Raw genomic sequence first — 12,500 nt, 5'->3', positions numbered from 1 at the left:
TTGGTGATTTCGCGTTGTTGTTTGAGGAATATGGAAAAGAAATGCACGGAAATTCGTGCACGTATTTCGGAAATATGAACTAGGAGTTGAAAAAAACTATTGTGAATGGAAGAATTCATCACCTTGTCTTTATTTATCACAACTGAAGCTGGTATATTGAAATCACTTGCCACTGACTTTGGCGTTTTGCACGGTGAAAACATAATTTTTATTTTATTTACCGTATGGGTCAGTCACTCAGTGATGAGCATTTTTCACCGAGCAACGCACTAGCATATACATAACTCTAACAGGTTTGGCAAGGTGACCAAATAACTGCTAATTTCAAGTACTTTGGAGATGAAACTTCCATACAGCTTAGCTAAGAATTTTGGCAATTATAGTAGAGTAGGATACTTTCAATCGTGACCTCTTCTTTGACTCATTTCCATGTGGCTTGAAGACGCCTTTGAAAAATTTGACAAGAACAAAGACGGCTCATTAGGACTCAAAGAAATTCAAAGATTATTGGAAGGTTTAAACGTCAAGATGAGTCCCGCACAGGTGAAGAAGAAATTTAAGGTGAGGAAAGTGGTGAGGCTTGCGATTTCCTTCGAAGGGAACACATGAACTGGGTGACTTCACAGCTCAGGCAGCGTTTTCACGAACGCGGTTACTAATGAAACTGCATCGATTTCGATGCGGTTACACCTTCCGTTTACACGACATCGATCGAGACTGTTATCGAAACCGTGTCGATTTGAAACCGGTGCCAGAAGTGGAGCGTTTTCTAAACGATGCAGTTTCATCTGTCGTGTAAACACCGAAACCTGCATCGATTTGAATACGATTACTATTTTGGCGCGAAATAGGCCATTTCCGAATTCAAGTCTACCTCCTCTTCAAAGCGAGTCTAAGTGCTAAGTTTTTGTAACGGTAATTAGTTCTACTTTACATATGAATGAAAACTATTTTTCATAACAAAAACTTCGCACTTAGACTCGCTTTGAAGATGAGGCAGGCCAGAACTCGGAAATAGGCTATTTGCACTGTTGAATTCAAAATACTGAATTTAGCACGTAGTGCAGCGCTCGCTTATACCATCACGACTTGGATTTTCTGGCGAAAACGGCTCCGTGTAAACACTTCCAAACCGCACCGATTTTGACGGGGTTTCGAAGTCATGAAACCGTGTCGATGTGGAACCGCGTTCGTGTAAACGCTGCCTCAGTTAGTAGAGCATTGCATTGGCATCATGGGTTTGAATCCCGCAACCTCGTTCCCAGGGTCTCTCTTTTCAACGACAAGGGGACCCTGGGAACGAGGTAAGCCACCTAAATTTTTCGGGTGTCTATAAGAGCGGACAATTGCTTTAATTGTCGAGAGAAGTGCTAGGATCATTTCTCCCTTTCAAAGAGAAAAGTGTTAATCACAAAGGAGTAGCTTTCACTAGCGACTCGACCATGTACAAAAGCGACGCGCGCAGGGTCATGAACTGGTAGTTAATCAGAGGCTTTTGTCCTGAAAAATAGAGCAAATAATCGAGACACCACTGAGTTTGCACAGAAATACCCCATTCACGCCAACAAAACATGCTTAATTAACCTGGGTTTAACAAAATTAAAGTCAGTCACAGAAAAATGTAGGACTGGCTTTTATATGAGATTCAGGTGAGTTTCAATACGTGCTTTGATCTGTGCTAAATGTGTAGTCGACAAAAATCAGTATTCATGATTAAAAAAAAAAAACTTTGAAACCGTGTTTAAATAAACATCTTCAAAACATGGTTAAGGTTTGGTGTGAACGTGGCATAAGTCGCTTGTGTTTGCCCCTCTAGTGAAAACTACCCTTAAGGCCTGACTACACGACAAACAGGGAGGCGCGGTGGCCTCATGGTTAGAGTGATCGACTTCGGATCGAGTGGTCCGGGTTCGGCACCTGGCCAGGGACACTGTGTTGTGTTCTTGGGCAAGACACTTTACTCCCTCGGTGCCTCTCTCCACCCAGGTGTATATAAATATGTACCAGCGTAGTGCTATTGGTAACCCTACGATGGACTCGCATCCCATCTAGGGGGAAGTAGAAATACTCCTAGTCGCTTCATGCTGCAGAAACCGGGGATAAGCACCGGCCTGATGGGCCACTAGGCCTGTAAGCTGACTTTACCTTACACTGCAAACATGCGTATACTAAAACCCGAGATTCACAAACGGTTGTTTCACAAATGTTTTCGTGTGAAAACAGCATCCGGCAGCAAAGTGAGAGTCAATGGTGCATTCACACTCTCTTTGCTTTCGGCGCTTGTTTTACTGGCTAGAAGCCATTCAACGTTGCGAATAAGGATATAAATACGACTTATGTTTATCCTTTCTGAAGTGTCAAGCATCAACAGTAAGTTATTTGGAAACGAGGTTTGGAAAAATTCAGCTGCACACGGTTAATTAGCCTGCAGAGGAGACGTATTTCAGTAAGAAGTGATGAATATTCCTTGGAGTCTAAGGCGCCATCTTGGCGAGCAAAAAAAAATGGTTTCAGGGGAGCGGACGATGGGTTTGAAAAAAATAGAGTGGAGTGGAGGAGAGGAGTGGGAAGTAGTTGGTGGACTGGTGCACTGGCTCCACTAGTCCCAATCTCTCTTTCTTGCGCTTCCAATATGGCGGCCTTTCAACGAACGTTCATCGAAAACCAATTCAAACGAGCAATAATGAAAGAACGCCTGCTTTGCAGGCTAACCGTTAATGTTTTAATGACCAAAGTTATAGTGTATGTATTTAATATATAAGTATAGGTAACGAAGGTCTCTTCGAGAAGGAAACGGTTTTTGTTTTTGTCTTTTTTTCCAGGAAGTCAACACGGATGGAGATGCAGTTCTCAACAAGAATGAGTTTGCTAACTTCTTTAAGTCCATTTCCACCAGAAAGGAAATTGTAAACCTCATGAAGAGGTTTTCGTCAAATGGCGCGCATATGACAGTTAACGATTTTCGGTTGTTTTTGATTACCGAGCAAGGGGTGAGTTGTAAGACGAGGAGCAGCAGTCTTGGACAAAACTCTTGGAAAACATTTCAGCTTAAACACCATTTGACATGCACTCACAAAGTATACTGCTCCTCTTCCCCCACCCCCACCCCCTCCCCCTCCCCCCCTTTCCCCTATAGCGAGCCTTTGGCTATTTCGTAACCAATATTAACGTAGGGGGAGGGGGAAAGTAGGAGGAATTTAATTATTATCACACAGACAAATTAGTGCATCACATTTTCCCTACGAGTATTGTCCAAGATTGAGGCTTGTTTGTCTGTTCGATCAAAATGTTCCTCGCTTCACTCGTCATCTGTTCAGTCTGTACACTTTAACGATATGTCATTCAGCCATTTGGTTGTTTTTTGACTGAGCTGTTCGGTCGTTCATTCAGTGAGTCAGCCAGTCAGTCAGTCAGCCAGCCGGTCAGTCAGTCTATCAGTCAGTCAGTCTACCAGTCACTAAAATCAGTCAGTCAATCTGTCAGTTAGAGAAACAGTCAATCAGTAAATCAACAAATGAGTCATTCAGTCACTCAGCCAGTCAGTCTATCAGCCAGTCAATCAGTCTGTCTGTCTGTCTGTCTGTCTGTCAGTCTGAGTCAGTCAATGAGTCCGATGTTCAGTCAATCTGTCAGCCAGTCAGTCAGATACTTGGTCAGTCGGTCAGCCAGTTAGTCAGTCGGTATGCATTTGCACGAAAAAAAAAAATGAAACCCAAGAAACTTGTCGAGTTTCATAACCAACTCCATATAGGACGTTTTCAACCAACCCGTGTAGAGACACCAATAACAATAGAGAAATGTACGACTTCTGGTGGATGAACAAAAGAAGCCAAGGAGGGATCTTTTGTTTTCGTCCACCAACATGGCGGCGATGACGTCACGTGAAAACCTCCTATATTAGCGACCTTCAGATTGGAGTACGAGAACGACTACGAATACGAGCTTTCTGTACTGGGCACGCGCATTACCGTTGAAGAACGAAAATTTTCGAAATGTGCGTGCGCAGAACTGATAACTCGTACTCATAGTTGACCTCGTACTCCAATCTGAAGGTCGCTATTAGAAAGCTTTAGGGAGCTTTAGCAACGAAAACGGCGACGGCACCGAGAACGTCAAAAATTTGCATATTCAGTGGGCAAAAACAATAGCTTTGCACGCCCCGCACGTGCGTTTTTCATTTTTGTCCATTTCTTTGCCGTCGTCAGCAAAGCAACAACTTGAAATAACCAAGTTTGAAGTGTTATGGAGAACGTTAGCACTTGGAGATAAATTTTCATTTTTCTACCCTAAATTAAGTGCCGCTAATACCGGTTTCATTTCTGAGGGACTGCCACACCTTTGTCATATTAAAAAGCTTGGAACAGTTGCGAAGTGATCGCAAGAACGTGAGTTTATGTTTTTACAAGACGTTCTCGTTGCCGTTCCCGTCGTCGTTGCTAAAGCTCCCTTTTAGCAACGACAACGGCGACGGCAACGAGAACGTCAGAAATTTGCATATTTAGTGGGCAAAAACAATAGCTTTGCACGCCCTGCACATGCGTTTTTCGCTTTTGTCCATTTCTTTGCTGTCGTCTGCAAAACAACAATGTGAAATAGCCAAATTTGAGGTTTTATGAAAAACTTCAGCACTCTATGATAATTTTTTATTTTCTCCCCCAAATTAATCGCCGGTCCGACCAGTTTCATTTTTGAGGAACTACCACACCCATATTACATTAAAAAGGTTGAAATAGTCAGAAATTGATTACAATAATGCGAATTTATATTTTGAGATGACGTTCTCGTTGCCATCGCCGTTGTCGTTGCTTAAGCTCCCTATTAGGGAGTTTAAGTAATGGTCCGGCTAAGAAGCAGGCAGAAAAACAATAGCCCGCGGCAATAGCGTCGGTTAGTTAAAATGTGCCAACATTTTTAATCAAATTAAGTTCGGCTGTTCCCATTGGTGTAAGCAGCTAAAAGCGCGAAATTTGAATTTCAATGAAAAATGTAATCGACTTGCCGTCTAAAAAATTAGATTCTGTTTCGTAGAACAAATCATTATGCCTTCAAAAACTATGTTTGTAAATATCGTCAAGATTCTATGCGCCATTTGCCGATTGGCGAATGGCGCATAGAACAATGCCCAAATTTGGCCGAGAGACAGAGATCAAGGGCATGGGGAAGAAGAAATCCAAAAAAGGTTTTTTTTTCATTTTTTTCTCATCTTTTTTCGACATTTTCCGATATTAGCCAATCAGATGCCTCGATTGGAGCAGCAGCTTCTAAGTACTTTTGCCGCTGGGCTGCCTGCTTCTTAGCCGGACCATTACTTAAGATCTACGACGCGACGGCAACAAAACAATCACAAGTTTTGCATTTTTATTGAGCAAAAACAATAGCTTTGCACGCTCTGCGTGTGCAGTTTTCATTTTCATACATTCTTTTCACGTTTTCGGCAAATCTGCGACGTGAAATGACCAATTCTCAAGTTTTACGAAGAACTTAAACACAAGGCAGCGAATTTGAATTTTTCTGTCGTAGCTTCAACACCGCATCTCCAAAAGATCAGTTCCTGGAAAGTTGCGCTAGTTTTTAGAAGTTAGACAAACCGACATATTAAATGACGAAAAAGATTAATAAACCTGAACTTTGAATTTTAAATGACGTTTTCGTTACCGTCCCGTCTGAGATCTTAAACTCCGTATTAACTATGCAAGTTCCAGGACAATGGTCTCTCCCAGATTTTTAAACTAATGAATCAATGCATACAATACATACTTAATTGACCGCTCCCCATAGGGGCTTTTCAGGGCCAATGAAACACAACGAAACGACGGAACAGAACAACAACAACAACAACAACTGTTAAGACTCGCAACTGGCTGGAGGCAAACCAGTTGGCTATTTACAAGTGCAGCTAGGAAGTTGAAGCAGGGTCTACCGGGAACAAATTCAACGAGTGGTCAGAGCGGGTCTTGACCCCGGGATCTCCGGATCTCAAGGCAAGCACCCTAACCACTGGGCCACACTGTCTCTTCCACACCTCCACACCGTCTCTAGTACTGAAAGATACTTAGCAATATAGAGTGTTTTCACTCACGTGATCAGTAACCTTTTTTTCCCACCGAATCACCGAATCCCGAATCCCGGGGTATTAGTTGGGTACACCAACATGGCCGCCGTTCTATTGTTTAGGGACACCAAAATGGCTGCCGTGACGTCATGTGAAAACACTCTAAAAAATGTGGTAGTGTCAAGAAAAATGAAAAAGAAAAACAGCTCACTTCCGTTTTCCGGTTACTGTAATTCTGCTTTTGTATTGCTTACTTAAAGATGTGTGATGCCAGCAAGGAGTACTGTGAGGAAATGATCAAGACGTATGAACCAACTGAATCTCGAAAGAGAAAGGGAGAACTGGGAATTGACGGTTCGTAACCACTCCGTTTGCATAAAAAAAAAATGTTTTTCGTCCTTTTTAACCATGCATACCTTCTACAGATGCATAATGGGCTTCATCGTACTTTGCATAATAATAATAATAATCATAATCATAAGCTCATTATTATTATTCCCCCACTGGGACATTAAAACAAAGAGACCGGAACCAGTCAAGCTTGACTTGACATGCCTCCAGCATGGCGGATTTTGTACCATGTGATCGTTAGTTGCAAAAGGCCTATTTCTCTAGGTCTTGGGACTGTATGATGCTTCAGTAAACTGGATTTCGATTGTTTTAATGCAAATAACCACCCAAAATGAACTGTGTTATGGGATTGGTGAAAAAAGCGAATTGGAATAAAAATAAGATTAACTGTACACAAAAGGATTATAAAGATCACTATTAAAAACCCTAAAATTATTTAGCATTCGTGTTTCAGTAATATAATTGCGCCAGAAATATTTGTGTATGGCCGTTTTAAAATAATGAAGTGACTTCTTTCTAATGCCTACTGGGATACTATCCCACAGCCAGAGGAGAGGCTGCAAAGGGTCACCCTCCTTCGGTGTCCCGTGGACGTCACGTGGTGTCTCAAAGTGTCTCCAAACCGAAGAACCTGGTTAAGGTCATGACTAGAGGGTCACTTTGTGACGCCTACATACAGTAAAGCCGCGGCTACACGAACGATTTTTGTCTCGCGCCGGTGATGCGTTTTTTTTCAAATTTTGTCGCGTCGCCTGCGCGCCAGGGTGGCTACACTTGCGACAAATTTTGGCGACAAATTGAAGGCCACGCGAATCGTCTACTTCAAGAGACCTGGGCACTATAAACAGACATTCCTTCTTTAATTTCATTGGCTCAATACTCTTTAGTCGCGTCGCAAGCGCGCGGAAAAAGTTGCAGGGTGGCTACACGAGCAACTATCTCTGCGATTTTGTTGCGAATGTTTCAACTCTGGCGACTTTTTTCTTGTGATTTTTTCGCCTGTCGTGTCGCCAGTTCAATGGGTTGCTACACGTGTGATTTTCAGCTCGCGCTGGCGACGCGACAAAGTTTGAAAAAATCGCATCACCAGCGCGAGCAAAAAATCGCTCGTGTAGCCGTTGCTTAAGCAACGTGACTCGAAGAGCCTATTTCCAGTTGATGTCTTCCTCCTCTTCAAAGCGAGTCTTAGTGCGAAGTTTTTCTTATGAAAATTAGTTTTGTAAAGTAGAACTAATTACCATCACAAACACTTCGCACATAGACTCGCTTTGAAGAGGAGGCAGACATGCACTCGGAAATGGCCTATAATGTACTGAACCTTCTTTCTAACTGGAGCAATCCAGCTTTAAATATGATTGTACTCAGTTTCGTATCCTTCTGTTTTCTAGAAGGCATTAAAAAGTGCATACTTCGTTTTTTTTCTAACCGCATCTAAATGTAATCAAAATGTTCGCACGACGAATTCTACATCTGAAAGTCTTCCGTTTCAAGCATGTTCGCCGTGAAATTTGAAGCTATTTTGTCCATTGCAGGTCTTACAAACTATCTGAAGTCGCCCGAGGGAGATATATTCAACCCCGCTCATGATGAGATTTTCCAAGATATGACTCATCCATTCACGGATTATTTCATCGCCTCATCGCATAACACCTACCTCCTTCAAGACCAGTGGAGTGGGCCTTCCAGTGTCGACGCCTACATCAATGCTCTGAGGAAAGGCTGCCGCTGCGTAGAACTGGATTGTTGGGATGGAGGTAACGAGGAACCAGTGGTGTACCATGGACACACGCTGACCTCGAAAATCCTCTTCAAAGATGTCATAGAAGCCGTTAGTAAGCACGCCTTTGAGGTGTCAGAGTAAGTCAAGTTTGTGTTTATGGGACAACTTGGTGTTCTTTGAAATGCGGGAAGAATCGAAGACCTTAGGTCATCACAGTTATGAAAGTAACTTCAAGGAGCACTGTCGCACTAAATTTCAGTGCTGTTTTTTGGTCAAAACTAACGTAGAAATTGAAATTAGTACTTTAGCTCACTCGTACAACATTCCTGACGACCCATTGAGAAGATATAAGATGTATTTATGACACAAAGTCAGCTATTTGCATTTAATTTTTGGTGACGTTCGGAAGACATCGGCCAGTTTCAATCCCTTTCCATCCTCTTCGTCCATCCTTGGCCGCAAACGACAGAGAATAGTTTCAGTGAACTTCAATGGCTATTGATGCTAAGACGCCTTTTAGTGTTTTGAAGTTTGACTAAAATAGCGTGACATTGTCCCTTTAAATATCAACGACAGGAAAGCCTAAGAAATTCACTGCGATGTTGTACTCTTTTAACACGATTCTTTCCGCTGTTCAAATATGTGGCTTTTACATGTATTCCCTTCAATTTCAAATCCTCTCCGGTTTTAAAACGAACTCCCGACTTGAACAGCTCCCAGTTGCAAGAAAGCGCAATGGACCATTTTACAGTTCTGTACTCAGGTACCAGGCCTTTGAATAAAAGACTTTGTTTTAATACAAAACGCACTGCTTTTCTTCTGTTAATATTAAAACAAGGTCAACTCCAGTCTCGCTTTTATTCAGAGGCCTAGTAACTGAGCACAGAACTGGAACATGGTCTATTGGCAGAGCACTGCACCGGTATTGCACCGGTATTGGAGAGGTTCAAGCTTTCGTCGGAAAACTGTCTTGAATTCCAAGTTGCTAAGTGACTGGCAGCCACATGACCAAAAACTCTGTAGAGACACGGGGAACGGTAACCTTGTGACGTCATTTCCGCTATGTTGGTGTTATAAAAAAGGGCCAATGAGAGATGTCAGTAGCCCCTGAGTTGGAGCTCAGTTGCCTCTCCCATAGACCTTATTCATAAATGGCGGCCAATTTATACTTCTTTTGTCCAAGTGCAAATTAGCCTACCAAGCCTCGATACCATACAGTGAATTGAAAAGAATTCTTTCTGTAAAATGAGGCTTGGTAGGCTAATTTGCACTTGGACATAAGAATTATAAATGTGACCGCCATTTATGAATAAGGTCTATACAATCCCTATAAGTCAACCTTCGCGCATATCTTTTTATTTTTAGAACACCACAAGTTCTTCGGCTCTGCACGCGCACTGTTTCGAAATGGCCAATCGTAATAAAGTTATTGTCAAACGAAGACAAAATTAGTAAACACAATGTATGCAAATTGATGCAAATGCGAGTCTCCTTCTGAAGGGTTAGTTCTAAAAACAGAAAGATACGCGCAAAGGTTGACTCAAGGATACAGTGCATAGCGAGATTCCTCGTCATTGGTTCCTGGAGATGTATTGTCAGTCGCGAGGACCAGGCCTCGGTTCTTCAAATGGTGGATAGCGCTATCCGCCGGCTAAATCAGTATCCAGTGGATAAGTTGTAGCTATCCGGTGGATAGCGTTATCCACATTTTGAACAACTGGGGCCAGACTTGGCGGCGGTGACATTCAAGCTATAGTTTTGCTTTTCTTTTTTCCAGATACCCAGTAATACTCTCGCTAGAAAACCATTGCAATATTGAGAATCAAAAGAAAATGGCGGAATACCTTGAGAGCATTTTAGGCGGTATCCTTCATGAAATTTACTTGATGTTTAAATGAGGGAACAATTCCTCAAACGCACGAGCACGAGGAAAACACACGAGCGTACGAACGCACGCACGCACGCATGCACGCACTCACTCACTCACTCACGAACGAATGAACACACGGTCGCACGAACGCATGCATGCACGAACGAAAAAAAGTCAAATCAATGGAATGACACGAGTGAAATGAATGAAAAACGGACAGACCCGGCGAAAGGACGCAGTGAGAGCCACAGTTAACCGAGGATTAGCGCTAATTGGGAAATTAAAAGGTCACCTTAGCTCAATGACCTGCTTGGTTTAATTTGTGATTTCGAAGACTGTGGCCCAGTTTCTTCAGGTAATCAAGAATTAAACCAAACCAGTATCCCATATTTCGGAGCAAATGACAAGTGTCCTTTAGTTTCAGTGGTTGCCTTAGGCGATAACACGTGACGAAAGATGTTGTTCTCAATTGGTGCGTTCACACTAGAAGTCTTACTCTAGGTTTTGATCGATTTCACGCTTGCGGGAAAAAAAAGAGGTCCTCTGTTAAATTCCATTAGTTACTGTTCCTTAACTCAGATATTCTTAGATGTTTTATATAAAGTTCCTGTTGATGCAGGTTTTACGACTTTTCCGTCTCCTGAATTCTTCAAAAACAGAATTTTGGTTAAGGTATTGTTGCCTTAATTTCTTTTAAAGACCAAAATATCCATTGCAAAAATTACATTTGATATTAAATTTCAGTCTGTTTGAAGTCAACTTTATGAAGTGTCAGTAGCCTGTAGCTAGTGTTTGTAATAGCTCATTTCCGAGTTGCTGCATGCCTCAGTTTCAAAGCGAGTCCCGGTGCACAACCATTCAAATGGAAATGAGTTGCGTATTCTTATGCAAATCAAACTCATTTCCCTTTCAATAGTTGAGCACCAAGACTCACTTCGAAACCGAGACAAACAGCAACGGGGAAATGGACTATTAGGTTTCTGTTGTAACAGGGAAAGAAATTAAAAACAGACGAAGAAAATGACGATGACGAAGGTGTGGTCACAGATGAGGATGAGGCTGCAGACATTGATCAAGAGAAGGCTTCCGCTTTACTTGAGAGTAATGCCGCGGGCGCAGAAGGAGTCGCTAGGGCCAGTGCTCCATCAACGTCAACACCTCCGATGAAGAGAAAAGACAAAAAACCAAAACGGGTATGCAAGCATGCAGTTTATATCTCAGTATTATTCAAAAATGACAGCAACAACGCTAATAATGATGATGATACTTACTATCTCGACCATTTGTGGCTAAAGAATATCACGCTCTGTTTCTAGCCAATTAAGGAAAGAGCAAATTTTCCCGCCTTTTTGTCGGCTGTAGGTATTTGCTTTGAGTACAGTTCTTACGAGCTCCGTGCCCTCAAATCTTGGCCACCATGGCAACGTTTCGCCATGGCGGCTTGTTTGGTGGAAAGTAGGGCGCGTTCATTAGTCAGTCACTCGCGACAGTTAAAGTGCTATTACGATCAAAATCATTTTCTTTTTTTTTCAGATTTTGAAAGTGTGATGCTTAACACTTGATTGGCAAAATGTTGAGCTTTGATTTTTATCCAAAGGCTGTTAGTTTGAGTGTAAATTTTGGATTTCACAGTCCGCCATTTCTCACGTTCCAAACTGACTGATTGGACCTCAGAGGGTTGGATCTATGGAAAAGTGACGTCATTAACTCACTAGCTTAAAATTTTTCAGCGTGTAAACGCAGCTTATTATATATGCAAAACCCGAGCTTAAAAGTCTGGAAGCCCGAAACTCCCGTGCTGCATATTAATTCAGCAGCGTACACACGCATTGCATTCTTAAAGTATCGCCTTTTTTCGATATATAAAAATTCAGCTTGATAGTGAGGCATGATGAGGACAAAGACAAAGGAAAGTGGTTGATATTTAAATATTCACATTCATTCCAACGTGTTTCTGTTGTTTTTGTTCTCACTGCCCCACTATCAAGCTGAATATTTGATATTTCGAAAATGGCCGATTGAGTCTTTGACGTCATTTTCTCCTCGACCAAGCACTCTCAAGATGTTAAAGTTAGTAATGGTGAACCATCAAATAGAAAAATTACAGTTAAAATAAACAGGTGTCTTTTTTAAATCAAGGCTTAAAATTTGGGCCATTTACTGTTTAGTTAACATAGGTTTGAAAGGCAAAGAAAAATTAAAAAAGAAAAATGATTTTTTGGTCAAAGTAGCACTGAAATAAACCAAAAAAAACCCTCGAAATTCCCATGGACCCTCTAGGAAAAAATTTTCCTTAAATGCCAGAGATAATCAATCAAGCACTCAATTTAAACTTAAACTAAGCATAATTTGAAAACTCTGTTAAACCGTTGTTCTTGTATCGCACCCTTGCTAGGAATCTTTGAGGAAATCTTTTCGTGCTGTTGGAAAAGTCGTCCGAGTTGGTAAACTTAGAGGTCATCCGGACGTAAGTTAACCTTAACTAAACCATAAACTTTAAAATACTC

At 41.8% G+C, this 12,500-nt stretch overlaps 1 protein-coding gene across 3 annotated transcripts in view; it reads left to right on the top strand.

Moving 5' to 3' along the window:
* The window catches only part of LOC138024683 (1-phosphatidylinositol 4,5-bisphosphate phosphodiesterase delta-4-like), a 44,515-nt gene that overhangs the window by 17,028 nt on the left and 14,987 nt on the right, over window positions 1-12,500 (top strand). For 2 of the 3 annotated variants that reach the window (XM_068871895.1, XM_068871894.1), the window contains exons 6-13: window positions 432-561; window positions 2,823-2,990; window positions 6,313-6,406; window positions 7,936-8,260; window positions 9,901-9,986; window positions 10,583-10,665; window positions 10,986-11,186; window positions 12,389-12,460. In XM_068871895.1, the coding sequence (XP_068727996.1) occupies window positions 432-561; window positions 2,823-2,990; window positions 6,313-6,406; window positions 7,936-8,260; window positions 9,901-9,986; window positions 10,583-10,665; window positions 10,986-11,186; window positions 12,389-12,460 (1,159 nt within the window). The remainder of the gene's footprint in view (window positions 1-431; window positions 562-2,822; window positions 2,991-6,312; window positions 6,407-7,935; window positions 8,261-9,900; window positions 9,987-10,582; window positions 10,666-10,985; window positions 11,187-12,388; window positions 12,461-12,500) is intronic. The other variant, XM_068871896.1, reaches the window with a different exon arrangement.

The sequence above is a fragment of the Montipora capricornis genome, chromosome 11 (genome assembly GCF_036669925.1).
Source record: "Montipora capricornis isolate CH-2021 chromosome 11, ASM3666992v2, whole genome shotgun sequence".
In the NCBI taxonomy this organism is placed as follows: Eukaryota; Metazoa; Cnidaria; class Anthozoa; order Scleractinia; family Acroporidae; genus Montipora; species Montipora capricornis.
The sequence above is the reverse complement of the archived record's forward strand: the minus strand, read 5'-3'. Positions and strand labels throughout refer to the sequence as shown.